Source organism: Bos taurus, chromosome 6 (assembly GCF_002263795.3).
Source record: "Bos taurus isolate L1 Dominette 01449 registration number 42190680 breed Hereford chromosome 6, ARS-UCD2.0, whole genome shotgun sequence".
In the NCBI taxonomy this organism is placed as follows: domain Eukaryota; kingdom Metazoa; phylum Chordata; class Mammalia; order Artiodactyla; family Bovidae; genus Bos; species Bos taurus.
In genome coordinates, this window is record NC_037333.1 from 86,219,847 (window position 1) to 86,235,491 (window position 15,645).

At 41.5% G+C, this 15,645-nt stretch overlaps 1 protein-coding gene across 2 annotated transcripts in view; it reads right to left on the reverse strand.

The window, feature by feature from the left end:
• GRSF1 (G-rich RNA sequence binding factor 1) overlaps nt 1-15,645 on the reverse strand; it is a 57,782-nt gene that overhangs the window by 27,636 nt on the left and 14,501 nt on the right. Inside the window, exons 2-3 of one of the 2 annotated variants that reach the window (XM_024993231.2) lie at nt 11,685-14,994; nt 8,603-8,687 (exon numbers count right to left, since the gene is read on the reverse strand). In XM_024993231.2, the coding sequence (XP_024848999.1) occupies nt 8,603-8,638 (36 nt within the window). In that variant the 5' untranslated portion in view covers nt 8,639-8,687; nt 11,685-14,994. Of the gene's footprint in view, nt 1-8,602; nt 11,422-11,684; nt 14,995-15,645 lie in introns of both variants that reach the window. The other variant, XM_059887527.1, reaches the window with a different exon arrangement.

Consider the following 15,645-nt stretch of genomic DNA (forward strand, 5'->3'; position numbering starts at 1 on the left):
GAAATTAAAAGACGCTTACTCCTTGGAAGGAAAGTTCTGACCAACCTAGATAGCATATTCAAAAGCAGAGACATTACTTTGCCAACAAAGTTTCATCTAGTCAAGGCTATGGTTTTTCCTGTGGTCATGTATGGATGTGAGAATTGGACTGTGAAGAAGGCTGAGCGCTGAAGAATTGATGCTTTTGAACTGTGGTATTGGAGAAGACTCTTGAGAGTCCCTTGGACTGCAAGGAGATCCAACCAGTCCATTCTGAAGGAGATCAGCCCTGGGATTTCTTTGGAAGGAATGATGCTAAAGCTGAAACTGCAGTACTTTGGCCACCTCATGCAAAGAGTTGACTCATTGGAAAAGACTCTGATGCTGGGAGGGATTGGGGGCAAGAGGAGAAGGGGACGACAGAGGATGAGATGGCTGGATGGCGTCACTGACTCGATGGATGTGAGTCTGGGTGAACTCTGGGAGTTGGTAATGGACAGGGAGGCCTGACGTGCTGCGGTGCTGCGATTCATGGGGTCGCAAAGAGTCGGACACGACTGAGTGACTAACTGAACTGAACTGAACTGAAGATATATAAGGGTGTCAAAAAGCTGAATTCTCTATGGATGCTGAGTTGGTGCTACTGTGTAAAATTCACACTGACCAACCTAGACAGCATATTCAAAAGCAGAGGCATTACTTTGTCAACAAAGGTCCATCTAGTCAAGGCTATGGTTCTTCCAGTGGTCATGTATGGATGTGAGAGTTGGACTATAAAGAAAGCTGAGCACCGAAGAATTGATGCTTTTGAACTGTGGTGTTGGAGAAGACTCTTGAGAGACTCTTGGACTGCAAGGAGAGCCAACCAGTCCATCCTAAAGCAGATCAGTCCTGAGTGTTCATTGGAAGGACTGATGTTGAAGCTGAAACTCCAAATACTTTGGCCACCTGATGCAAAGAGCTGACTCATTTGAAAAGACCCTGATGTTGGGAAAGATTGAAGGCAGGAGGAGAAGGGGACGACAGAGGATGAGATGATTGGATGGCATCACTGACTCAATGGACATGAGTTTGGGTAAACTCTGGGAGTTGGTGATATACAGGGAGGCCTGGCGTGCTGCAGTTCATGGGGTCGAAAAGAGTTGGACAAGCTGAGCGACTGAACTGAACTGAACTGAGGATATTTAGAAAGTGGAATGATGGGCTATGGCATCCTCTGGCCATATTTACAAAGATCAGGTGGTAGTACTTTGGATTGGTCAGGAACTGCGTAGTAGTTACATCAACCAGCTTTTCCTAGGAGGGCAAAAGCTAGGGTGCAAACAGGGTCAAAGCTCTGAGCATCAACCACAGGATGCAAAATACCTGAGAAGCCTTTGTTACTAGCTCTCTTTCTGAATAATCATCTCTTTAAAATAGGTAATTAAGGAACTTAGCGTTTAAATAAAATTCAAGCCATACAAGATGATATATACACACATATACAAGCATGTTTTTAGAACCCACACACACACATACACACACACAAACACACAGAAAGTAAGGTTTGCCTCTAACCACTATCCTCCAGTCATCCAGTTCTCAAATGTGTTCGCAATTTCTTGTGTACCCTTGCTGTGATGGTCTATGCAGTGTTTCATCACTTTTAAATTTGGTAATTCTGCTATACTTGGGATTTTTGACAAGTTTTCCACCTGCTGTGAAATGATGTCTGAAGACTATGTTTCTAAACTGAGAGCAAAAGGAAAAGGAAGCACAATAGACAAATGAGCTCTAGTGTCACAAGGATCAAAGGACACTGGGGAAAAGAGGCATGAAAGAAAGGTGAATCTACTATGCTATTTGGAAGAATAATGTTTTTCCCTCTTTAACAATAATTTAATTAGGAAAAACAAGACTTAAGAGTCAGAGAGTCTGATAAAGTTCCGGCTATATCACTGTCTAGCAGTGTAACGTTGGTCATTACTTAATCTCTCTGAGCTTTGTTTTCCTAAATTAAAAGATGCTGCTGCTAAGCTGCTAAGTCACTTCAATCGTGTCCAACTCTGTGCAACCCCATAGACGGCAGCCCACCAGGCTCCCCCGTCCCTGGGATTCTCCAGGCAAGAACACTGGAGTGGATTGCCATTTCCTTCTCCAATGCATGAAAGTGAAAAAAACTGATGTCGCTCAGTCGTGTCTGACTCTTCGAGACCCCATGGACTGCAGCCTACCAGGCTCCTCCGTCCGTGGGATTTTCCAGGCAAGGGTACTGGAGTGGGGTGCCAAAGATGCAGATAATGTTAACTAACTCCTGCACAGAGTTGTGAGTTACTTGGCACTTTAGAAAAAAATAAGTGGCAACTATTATTATTTTCTTAGATGTTATTTAAAGGAAATGTATTTTAATTCTGCTTCTTTCCTCTGATCCCACCTCAGTATTTACTTATAGGTTAACTGACATATAATTGGCATATAGTCACCTCAATATTTGTTAATAATGTATCTAAGGATTTAAAACAGCTTCCTTCCCAGGCAAATAAAATTTTCTTCTAGATAAATTCTATTGAATTAGAAAATACCAAGCTGAAGGCTAAGCTCTAAGATAACTACTGCCCAAGCATATTCTAGGGTCTGTGGCAGATATATATATATACCCTGCTGGTCTGAAGGACATCAGAGGATTGAGACTCATCACTGTAAAGAGGTCTTTTTTCATCAGTCGCTCAGTCGTGTCCAACTCTGTGACCTGATGGACTGCAGGACACCAGCTTCACTGTCTTTCACCATCTCCCGGTGTTTGCTCAAACTCATGTCTGTTGAGTTGGTGATGCCATCCAACCATCTCATTCCCTGTTGTCCCTTCTCCTCCTGCCTTCTATCTTTACCAGCATCAGGGTCTTTTCCAGTGAGTCAGCTCTTCACATCAGGTGGCCAAAGTATTGGAGCTTCAGCTTCAGCATCAGTCTTTCCAATGAATATTCAGGATTGACTTCCTTTAGGATTGACTGGTTTGATCTCCTCCAGTCCAGGGGACTTGGAAGTACCTATTTCTTTTTTTTTCCTTTTGACCGCACCACGGAGATTATGGAATCTGAGTTCCTCGACCAGGGATCAAACACAGGCCCTTGACAGTGAAAGTGCGGAGTCCTAACCACTGGACCTCCAGAGAATTCCATAAGTATGGGTTTCTTATATGTTACATTTAGTCTGCTTTCTCCTCTACACTTAAAACAAAAGTCTGTGTCATAAAATCCTGATAGTCTATCTCTCTACCTACATGCCCACCTGTATCTGTATGATATATGTGTGTGTATGTGTATGTGTGTATACGTTTGTGGGTTAAGAGATATAATGCTGCTTTTATAAGTAACATTTATATTTGACAAAAAAGTAACAACAATGAAAAAGTCAACAGTAAATTGGACATTGGATAGGATATTTTTCTATTAAAAATATAAACCTGTACTTTAATCTTTAAGCCAAGATATGTGCGGAAATATTCACTGAAGCATTGTCTATCATAAAAATGGGAGAATAAAAGTTAACCATCAATTTAAATAAATGATTTAAGAAATTAGGTCTAGTCATTAAAATGGAATACTATACAACCATTAAAGAGAATGAAGTGGATCTATATGTGCTGATATGGCATGATCTCTAACATATACTGAAGAATAAAAACCATGTTCAGGAAGAGTATATTACCATTTCTGCTTAGAATATGTATATTTATATTTATATGCACTCATATATTTGTAAACAAACACACACATGTCTGAGCTTGTACTTGGAAAGAAAATCTTGAGTGCATTTCTGGAAATTGTTAACAATAGCAACATCTGGAGAGAAATTGTGGGTCTAGGATGAGAGGAAGAAGTTTTTTATTGTATATATGTGATTAACTTGTTTACCATATGTATATATTTTTCCATTTAAAAACCAAAGTACTGAAAGGATATTTTTAGAAGTTGTATATCTTTATCTGAAGCATTATTTACTATTACAAATAAAATATTCCAAAATCTAAAAAATAAAATAATCTTCATATATATTTCAAATTTAATTCTACTTGTAGGCTCCATTTATAACAAACACTAGAGTCTGCCGTACTAACTTATATTGTATATAATAGTATACATAGTGTAATAGTGCAATAGTGTATAATAGTACTAATTTATATTGAATTCATTTGAGCAAATACACTACTGTTATTTGCAAGGTTGCATGTGAAATAATTCACCTGGCATATAATTATATAATGATCACTTACTATACTTCATTTACACAAAATTATTCCATTTAACATAATCAAATTAATCTCAAGATTTCAAGGAGGAAAAAGGATTAACTAATCCATGGCACCTGCTTTCTATGTATTTTTCTTCAAATAAAACTTGGGATAGAAGTCTAAGCTATCACAAGAACTATCCCTGGAAAAACTCAATAAAGTAGTTTTACTTCCACCAACTCCATTCTTGTTCCATTCTTACAACTTCCAGACATCTTTGTGAGCTCCTAGGCCTACTCTCCATTCAGAATTTATACATTGGACTGTATTTTCTTCTTTTTTTTTTAGTTGGTGGAAAATTTATTTATGATTTTATATTGGTTTCTGCTATACAACAATGCGAATCAGTCATAATTCAGTCAGTCATACATATACATGTATGTCCCTTTCTTCTTGAGCCTCCCTCCCCTGCCTGAACCATATTTCAATAGCACCCCCCACAATCTTTTCTACTCGTTACAATTTCTATTGGTGACAGTTATCTTGAATTTTGACCATGAATCTGACCTCATATCTTAGTAAGGAGTGAGTGATCTGTTCTGACAGTCATTAATTTCAGAGATATTTATTAATGCACTTTTTGTACTAGACCTGAGAAATGTATAATGAAAGTAGTTCCTTCTTTCCAGGTTCTCACAATCTGGTAGGAAGATGGATAAGAAATTAATTGCAGCATATTATATCTACTGTGATAATGAGGTATTAATATTAACATATCATGATACCATTGGACTTGAAAAGAGGGACACTTTCACGCTCTTATGGGGTTAAAGACCATGTCAAGAGAGTTGACAACAAAGTTGGATCTTGAAGGAACCAATAAACATTAGCAAAATGAAGGGAATACTGTCCTTGGTCGAGGAAGGAATTTTTACACAATCTCAGAAACATGAGATTTAGAGAATTTAAGGAATTGCAATGGTTTGTGGCAAGAATGCTAATAGTGGGGATGATGAAAAGTCCAGATCATTAAAAAGGCTTATACGTGCATTGTGAGGAACTTGAACTTATCTGAAAGATATGAGGGTGCCCATTTAAAGTGATATAAGCAGATTTACATTTTGAAACTGGGCTCTGGCAGTGGTTTGGAAGATGAATTATAGGAGGACAAATAATTTACAGGAGAAATAGGAGTGTCTAGACCGTGAGAGTAACTTCAAGAGCTGTTTAGACTGTCTATAGAAATCTTGCTATTTTGAAATCATCTTCTGAGCCTTATGGCAGCCCTGGGCAGAGGCATCTAGGGAAAGGTCAAACTAAAGGAGCTGAAAGACATATATCAAAAGTAAAGGCTTGGACTTCCCTGGTGTTCAAGTGGATAAGGATCCGCCTACCAATGCAGGGGACACAAGTTCAATCCCTGGTCCGGGAAGATGCTAACCCCAGTATCACAACTACTGAGCCCTCACTCTAGGGTTCTTGAGCCACAACTACTGAGCCCACACCTAGAGCCTGTGCTCCACAACAAGAGAAGCCACCACAATGAGAAGCCAGTGCAATGCGACAAAGAATAGCCCTCACTTGCTGCAACTAGAGAAAGCCTGTGTGCAGCAATGAAGACCTAGTGCAACCAAAAACTTAAAAAAGTAAAAGCTTTAGAGACTTCCCTGGGGATCCAGTGGTTAAGACTCTGAGCTTCCAGTGCAGAGGGCTCAGGTTCAATCCTTGGTGGTAAGGGAAACTAAGATCCTGCATGTAGCAGAGCAGCCAAAAAAAAAAAAAAACAAAACACAGTAAAGGCTTTAATCCTACTTGTCACTAACTGGGGAAATACCAAACCAAAAGAGTAATTGTTGCTATGTTATTGAGAGATTCTAACCTAATGTTTGAATACCCTTACAACATCCTTGCTCAGTATGGATCCAGCCCATGTTAAGTAACTCCAATGAGAACAATTCACTAGTCCGTAAGAAAGGTCATATACATTCACTTTCATTTAAAAAAAAAAAAAAACCAGCAAGCTTTGTAGGGACTTCCTAGTCAATATTCCAGGAGTTCTCCAGATTTTCCATGGATTTTGCCTACATTTTCTTTTCCTGAAATTCAACTCTGTTTAGTGATGCATAATTTATATGTAGGGCTGATTTTATGGGAAGGTAATAAAAGGAAGCTTTCCCTAGGTAATGTCATTTGGGGGAGCCAGGAAGCACAGTTTCTCCTCCATCAACCACCCCCACCCCAAGCTATAATAGAGGCCCAAATTCCACCATTAGCATTTCTGAAGAAATGGCACATTAAATTAAGTCACACTAGGATGTTTATTCGGAGAAGGCAATGGCACCCCACTCCAGTACTCTTGCCTGGAAAATCCCATGGAAAATCCCATGGATGGAGGAGTCTGGTGGGCTACAATCCATGGGGTCACTAAGAGTCGGACACGACTGAGCGACTTCACTTTCACTTTTCACTTTCATGCATTGGAGAAGGAAATGGCAACCCACTCCAGTGTTCTTGCCTGGAGAATCCCAGGGACGGGGAAGCCTGGTGGGCTTCGGTCTATGGGGTCGCACAGAGTCGGACATGATTGAAGCGACTTAGCAGCAGCAGCAGCAGCAGCAGGATATTTATGACATATCAGATAGATTTCGTCCTGACACTGAGAACCCTGAGAAGTACAGAACCACTAGCAAAGGGAAGAGCACTAAAAGTGGAAAGTTTGTTCAAAATACTGTTTCTAGGACTCACAATTTTGTCACAATAGATCTGGGGTGGATTTCTTGGTGATTCTGATATGCAGCTAAATTTAGGAACTATTAGCTATGAACCCACATTAAAAACCCCAAATAACAGACTCACCTCATAAACACACAAAGTCAATGTTCCTATAAAGCTCATGTCCTAAATTTCTAAGGTAAAGGCTAATAGGAGAGTCAATGGCACATTCGGTGCCTGATGAAATATGCCACTGACTTTTTTAAGTTTCTACGTTTTCTTCAATTTCTGCTTTCAGTGAGCAGAACTATGGTGAGAATAGAACAATTCATAACACTTTGCCTTTAAAACTTCTTTTGGCTATTTCAATATCTATGTCTCTTGCTGCTGCTACTGCTAAGTCGCTTCAGTCGTGTCCGACTCCGGGCAACCCCATAGACGGCAGCCCACCAGGCTCCCTGGTCCCTGGGATTCTCCAGGCAAGAACACTGGAGTGGGTTGCCATTTCCTTCTCCAATGCATGAAAGTGAAAAGTGAAAGTGAAGTCGCTCAGTCCTGTCCGACTCTTAGCGATCCCATGGACTGCAGCCCACCAAGCTCCTCTGTCCGTGGGATTTTCCAGACAAGAGTACTGGAGTGGGGTGCCATTGCCTTCTCCGTTCTATGTCTCTTAGGATGAGAATTTTATGAATCTGTAGCAAATATTAGGCCACTGGGCTCATGATATCTTTTTAAGTAAGTGGCAAGTTTTAGCTTTGATTTTTCTTAAGAAAAGAGACAAATTTCTCCAAGGACATAAAAATGCATTTTAAAATCATGCAATGACAAAAAAAAGTAAAAATGATAGCCGAAGCACTTAGATGGAAGATATAAAAATAAAAATTAGCAATTTGTTTAACATTTCCAGTTTACAACCTTCACTTGTATATTAGATTCATCTAAGAATTCTGTAACATGGGTAGGATACGTGTTGCTGCTAAGTCACTTCAGTTGTGTCCAACTCTGTGCGACCGCATAGACGGAAGCCCACCAGACTCCCCCGTCCCTGGGATTCTCCAGGCAAGAACACTGGAGTGGGTTGCCATTTCCTTCTCCAACTCGTGAAAGTGAAAAGTGAAAGGGAAGTCTCTCAGTCGTATCCGACTCGTAGCGACCCCATGGACTGCAGCCCACCAGGCTCCTCTGTCCATGGGATTTTCCAGGCAAGAGTACTGGAGTGGGGTGCCATTGCCTTCTCCGAGGTACGTGTTGGGGTACCAATTTTATTTGTTTTTTGGCTGTGCTGGATCTTTGAGCTCACACAACTAGAGAAAGTGGTAAAGAACCCTGTAAAGGGAGAATGTCATACATTGTTTTCTGTTTTCTGAATAGTTCTAGTAAACTCAATATGTTAATTCAGAAATTTTAATGATTTATACAAAGACTTGTTTAATGACTCCTGGACATATGCAGTAAATAATAATAGAACTACCTTTTATTGGGAACCTACTCTGAGCTAAACGCTGTGTCAGGTGTGTAAATTATCTCTACTTCTTATTGATAAGAATAAGCTACATTCCTGAGTACAGTCCTGACTGCAGTAGAAGCCGTGAGTCATTGCCACATCAGTAAGCCACTGGAGAGCTTTATCTAGTCTGCTAAGAGCTAGCACTACCAAAGGAAGAAGCACACTATACTTCCAATCTGGGATTCCGAACGAACCTGTGTTGTTAGGTTGCTGGCAGCGCTTCCATCCATAAAGTTTGGGGCACAGCTACGACAAGGACTCCCTTTTGGGACTCTGGTCCTGTATGGAAGAAGCCAAGAGAGATGCTGCTGAAGCTAGAGTTCCACCTCATTCCCAAATGTGCTCCTAGCAAGTCTAGGTTCCCTGTGACTACCAAGCTAGGGGTCTAAGTAAAAGTACACAGTAACGGCATGGATTACAAGTCCCCTGAAAGTCTATAATATGACAGATTAGGTTCAGTTCAGTTTAGTTCACTTCAGTCACTCAGTCATGTCCGACTCTTTGCAACCCCATGAATCGCAGCACGCCAGGCCTCCCTGTCCATCACCGACTCCCGGAGTTCACTCAAACTCACGTCCATCGAGTCAGTGATGCCATCCAGCCATCTCATCCTCTGTCGTCCCCTTCTCCTCCTGCCCCCAATCCCTCCCAGCATCAGAGTCTTTTCCAGTGAGTCAATTCTTTGCATGAGGTGGCCAAAGTATTGGAGTTTCAGCTTTAGCATCATTCCTTCCAAAGAACACACAGGGCTGATATCCTTTAGAATGGACTGGTTGGATCTCCTTGCAGTCCAAGGGACTCTCAAGAGTCTTCTCCAACACCACAGTTCAAAAGCATCAATTCTTCGGTGCTCAGCCTTCTTCACAGTCCAACTCTCACATCCATACATGACCACAGGAAAAATCATAGCCTTGACTAGACGAACCTTCGTTGGCAAAGTAATGTCTCTGCTTTTGAATATGCTATCTAGGTTGGTCAGAACTTTCCTTCCAAGGAGTAAGCCTCTTTCATGGCTGCAGTCACCATCTGCAGTGATTTTGGAGCCCCAAAAAATAAAGTCTGCCAGTTTTCACTGTTTCCCCATCTATTTCCCATGAAGTGATGGGACGGGATGCCATGATCTGTTTTCTGAATGTTGAGCTTTAAGCCAACTTTTTCACTCTCTACGTTCACTTTCATCAAGAGGCTTTTTAGTTCTTCTTCACTTTCTGCCATAAGGGTGGTGTCATCTGCATATCTGAGGTTACTGATATTTCTCCCAGCAATCTTGATTCCAGCTTGTGCTTCTTCTAGCCCAGCGTTTCTCATGATGTACTCTGCATAGAAGTTAAATAAGCAGGGTGACAATATACAGCCTTGATGTACTCCTTTTCCTCTTTGGAACCAGTCTGTTGTTCCATGTCCAGTTCTAACTGTTGCTTCCTGACCTGCATACAGATTTCTCAAGAGGCAGGTCAGGTGGTCTGGAATTCCCATCTCTTTCAGAATTTTCCACAGTTTATTGTGATCCACACAGTCAAAGGCTTTGTCATAGTCAATAAAGCAGAAATAGATGTTTTTCTGGAACTCTCTTGCTTTTTCCATGATCCAGCGGATGTTGGCAATTTGATCTCTGGTTCCTCTGCCTTTTCTAAAACCAGCTTGAACATCAGGAAGTTCATGGTTCACGTACTGCTGAAGCCTGGCTTGGAGAATTTTGAACATTACTTTACTAGCATGTGAGATGAGTGCAATTGTGCGGTAGTTTGAGCATTCTTTGGCATTGCCTTTCTTTGGGATTGGAATGAAAACGGACCTTTTCCAGTCCTGTGGCCACTGCTGAGTTTTCCAAATTTGCTGGCCTACTGAGTGCAGCACTTTCACAGCATCATCTTTCAGGATTTGAAATAGCTCAACTGGAATTCCATCACCTCCACTAGCTTTGTTCATAGTGATGCTTCCTAAGGCCCACTTGACTTCACATTCCAGGATGTCTGGCTCTAGGTCAGTGATCACACCATCGTGATTATCTGGATCGTGAAGATCTTTTTTGTACAGTTCTTCTGTGTATTCTTGCCACCTCTTCTTAATATCTTCTGCTTCTGTTAGGTCCATACCATTTCTATCCATTCTCGAGCCCATCTTTGCATGAAATATTCACTTGGTATCTCTAATTTTCTTGAAGAGATCTCTAGTCTTTCCCATTCTGTTGTTTTCCTCTATTTCTTTGCATTGATCGTTGAGGAAGGCTTTCTTATCTCTTCTTGCTATTCTTTGGAACTCTGCATTCAGATGCTTATAACTTTCCTTTTCTCCTTTGCTTTTCATTTCTCTTCTTTTCACAGCTATTTGTAAGGCCTCCTCAGATAGCCATTTTGCTTTTTTGCATTTCTTTTCCATGGGGAGAGTCTTGATCCCTGTCTCCTGTACAATGTCACGAACTTCATTCCATAGTTCCTCAGGTACTCTATCTATCAGATCTAGGCCCTTAAATCTATTTCTCACTTCCACTGTATAATCATAAGGGATTTGATTTAGGTCATACCTGAATGGTCTAGTAGTTTTCCCTACTTTCTTCAATTTAAGTCTGAATTTGGCAATAAGGAGTTCATGGTCTGAGCCACAGTCAGCTCCCGGTCTTGTTTTTGTTGATGGTATAGAGCTTCTCCATCTTTGGCTGCAAAGAACATAACCAGTCTGATTTCGGTGCTGACCATCTGATGATCTCCATGTGTAGAGTCTTCTCTTCTGTTGTTGGAAGAGGGTGTTTGCTATGACCGGTGCATTTTCTTGGCAAAACTCTATTAGTCTTTGCCCTGCTTCATTCCGTATTCCAAGGCCAAATTTGCCTGTTACTCCAGGTGTTTTTTGACTTCCTACTTTGCATTCCAGTCCCCTATAATGAAAAGGACATCTTTTTTGGGTGTTAGATCTAAAAGGTCTTGTAGGTCTTCATAGAACAGTTCAACTTCAGCTTCTTCAGCGTTACTGGTTGGGGCATAGACTTGGATTACTGTGATATTGAATGGTTTGCCTTGGAAACAAACAGAGATAATTCTGTCATTTTTGAGATTGCATCCAAGTACTGCATTAGGTTAGTAGTTCTAATTCTCCAGGCATTTACGGAATGATCAAAGAGACCGGGAAAAGCGACCAAGAAACCAAAGTTCGGTCCACACGTTTCGCCCATAGGCTTTCAATCACTCACACACACAGGTACACCATAGAGTTAGTAAAATAAAGCAGAAAACCTGTATACTGAGAAAGCAGAGAGGCTACAACTCTGAGTGTTCTTACCTTGTCCTGAAGATCCCGGATGAGCTCCCAAGATGATAATTTACGGTGAATGATGTCGAATTTGTAATCTCCGAGGATTTAGCTTCGGGACCAGGGACCAGGCTCGATCATTCAAGAGGTTTTGTGTAGCAAAAAAGGGACAGGGAAAGCTTCTGACACACACATCAGAAAGGGGATGGAGTGTGCCCCCCTTACTAGTCTTATCAAGGCCTTATATACTTTTACCAGACCCACTGCCACAACAGACTTCTGAAATTAACAAGAATAGAACAGTAGAAAGGTCTTACCAGACACACTCCTACAAGATACATCTTAAGATAACAAGGTCAGTCAAAAGGTTCTTGTTAAGGAGAAACATGTCCTTGAGCAAGATACATTGTTATAGTGTATCTTGACAAAGCCATGCAGGAAAAAAAAATTTGTCCTTTTCTCCTCCTTGAGGGCCCTGGACTCCTACCTAAGACTTAGCTCTCTCATGACAATGCTGCAAGATGTTAAGACGTTATCTCATTTTGCAAAAGAGGAAACTGAGACTCAGGTTAAATGCTGTGCTTAATAATTAACATGTTGCAAAGTTGGCAAACTCCCATCTTTCTGATCCCAAACTTCTTTTCATTACGTCTTTCTTAAATGATTATAAGGATGTTTATTAACAGTCATTAATTTTTAGTCACTTAAAAATTACTAATTTCCACACATGCCATGTTCACTCTCATTTGAACAGCCACATATACATATTTTCCCAGGTAAAGTATTTCTAGGACCTGGACATTAGCTGGGCACTGGACATACAAACAAAAAATAAAATGCTTATATAGAGATTGTAGGCTAGCCTGGGAACTGTATCAGTGAATAAATACCTAGAGTATAAAGTATGAATACCGCTTAGGAATATCCACAAAGCACCTTAGTGACTAATAGTAAGCTGACACTGCCTCTGCTGTGATTTAGTGTGCTAATTTTGAAGATGGTAAACTATTAAATCAAACCTTCAGTGGAAAACATTTAGTTGGTTTATTTAATATTATGGTGTGATCACTCATCTAGAGCCAGACATCCTGGAATGTGAAGTCAAGTGGGCCTTAGGAAGCATCACTATGAACAAAGCTAATGGAGGTGATGGAATTCCAGTTGAGCTATTTCAAATCCTGAAGGATGATGCTGTGAAAGTGCTGCACTCAATATGCCAGCAAATTTGGAAAACTCAGCAGTGGCCACAGGACTGGAAAAGGTCCGTTTTCATTCCAATCCCAAAGAAAGGCAATGCCAAAGAATGCTCAAACCACCACACAATTGTACTCATCTCACACGTTAGTAAAGTAATGTTCAAAATTCTCCAAGCCAGGCTTTAGCAATACGTGAACCCTGAACTTCCAGATGTTTTAGAAAAGGCAGAGGAAAAAAAAAAAAAAAGAAAAGGCAGAGGAACCAGAGATCAAATTGCCAACATCCGCTGGATCATGGAAAAAGCAAGAGAGTTCCAGAAAAACATCTATTTCTGCTTTATTGACTATGACAAAGCCTTTGACTGTGTGGATCACAATAAACTGTGGAAAATTCTGAAAGAGATGGGAATTCCAGACCACCTGACCTGCCTCTTGAGAAATCTGTATGCAGGTCAGGAAGCAACAGTTAGAACTGGACATGGAACAACAGACTGGTTCCAAAGAGGAAAAGGAGTACATCAAGGCTGTATATTGTCACCCTGCTTATTTAACTTCTATGCAGAGTACATCATGAGAAATGCTGGGCTGGAAGAAGCACAAGCTGGAATCAAGATTGCTGGGAGAAATATCAATAACTTCAGATATGCAGATGACACCACCCTTATGGCAGAAAGTGAAGAGGAACTAAAGAGCCTTTTGATGAAAGTGAACATGGAGAGTGAAAAAGTTGGCTTAAAGCTTAACATTCAGAAAACGAAGATCATGGCATCCGGTCCCATCACTTCATGGGAAATAGATGGGGAAACAGTGAAAACAGTGTCAGGCTTTATTTTTCTGGGCTCCAAAATCACTGCAGATGGTGATTGCAGTCAGGAAGTTAAAAGACGTTTACTCCTTGGAAGGAAAGTTATGACCAACCTAGATAGCCTATTCAAAAGCAGAGACATTACTTTGCCAACAAAGGTTCGTCTAGTCAAGGCTATGGTTTTTCCTGTGGTCATGTATGGATGTGAGAGTTGGACTGTGAAGAAAGCTGAGCACTGAAGAATTGATGCTTTTGAACTGTGGTGCTGGAGAAGACTCTTGAGAATCACTTGGACTGCAAGGTGATCCAATCAGTCCATCCTAAAGGAAATCAGTCCTGGGTGTTCATTGGAAGGACTGATGCTGAAGCTGAAACTCCAGTACTTTGGCCACCTCATGTGAAGATTTGACTCATTGGAAAAGCCTCTGATGCTGGGAGGGGTTGGGGGCAGGAGGAGAAGGGGACAACAGAGGATGAGATGGCTGAATGGCATCACCGACTCAGAGTGAACTCTGGGAGTTGGTGATGGACAGGAAGGCCTGGCGTGCTGTGATTCATGGGGTCACAAAGAGTCGGACACGACTGAGCGACTGAACTGAACTGACCTGAATGTGCTTAAGGTTAACTTTAAAAAGTTCTTTTCATTCTGAAATGGAAATTCCAGAATAGACTCAAATAGATGCTGAATACTCTGAAGCATTGGGGAGGTTTATGTAATCACTGATGTGGCTAGAGCAGTTGTCTCAGTTTCACGCTTGTAACTGTTACACACCTCACTTTTACTCCTGGTCACATGGTTGTAGCTGATATTTATAATTAGTATTAATTCCAGAGTCCCGCTGCCCTGGTTCCTTTTCTGGTAGGGTGACCCAAGCCTTCATTTCTGCTGCCCACTCTGAGTGGTCGGTTTTTCCTTGCCATAAATCTCAGGACATGGGAGTTGTAAGAGCACTTTGGGAGACCTCCCACAATTCAGACATATTCTCCCTTATCCCCATTATGCAGTAGAAATCTGATTTCCCCTTGGTAGTCAGGATCGATCACCACAATAGGTACAGTAATCACCTGTTTTGCCTGTTGATTCTTTGATATGAGGAGCCCAAAGTGGCCAGATGGCAGTCCCAATTTCCAGCTTCACAGAACCATGGTTGTGACCTCTAGTGGAAGCAAGCATTCCTTCCTTTGGAACTAAGACCTCTGTGCGCTAAGTTGCTTCAGTTGTGTCCGACTGTGCAACCCTATGGACTGTGGTCTGCCAGGCTTCTCTGTCCAAAGGATTCTCCAGGTAGGAATATTGGAGTGGGTTGCCATTTCCTACTCCAAGGCCTCTATACTAAACCTAAAGTCACAGGGACAGAAAGAAAAGTTTGCTAGTGAATCATGAAGGATAATAATGAGAAAAGCAACTCCCATTTTCACCTCCTAAATCCCCAGACCTGTAAATCCTGGCTATAGGAGAAAGACCACCACCTACATTATTATCTAATTTAGGGCATATACCCTGCACCCAGGGAGAAGGCAATGGCACCCTGCTCCAGTACTCCTGCCTGGAAAATCCCATGGATGGAGGAGCCTGGAAGGCTGCAGTGCATGGGGTCGCTGAGAGTCAGACATGACTGAGCGACTTCACTTTCACTTTTCACTTTCATGCATTGGAGAAGGAAATGGCAACTCACTCCAGTGTTCTGGCCTGGAGAATCCCAGGGACGGGGCATCCTGGTGGGCTGCCATCTATGGGGTCGCACAGAGTCGGACACTACTGACGCAACTCAGCAGCAGCAACAGCATACTGCACCTTGGAGGACACTGCCTCGGCTGCACAAACTATGCCATATGCCACTTGACTAGTGCCATACGTGATTTTTCAAAAAGACAGTCCACCATTCTGTCAAACCAGTGGTTTTAGGAAGGGAGCAGGGCAGGGTAAGACGGGTGAATTTGATGAGTATAGTCCCAGCGCCACACTTCATTTCTATACAAAGACCTCCTT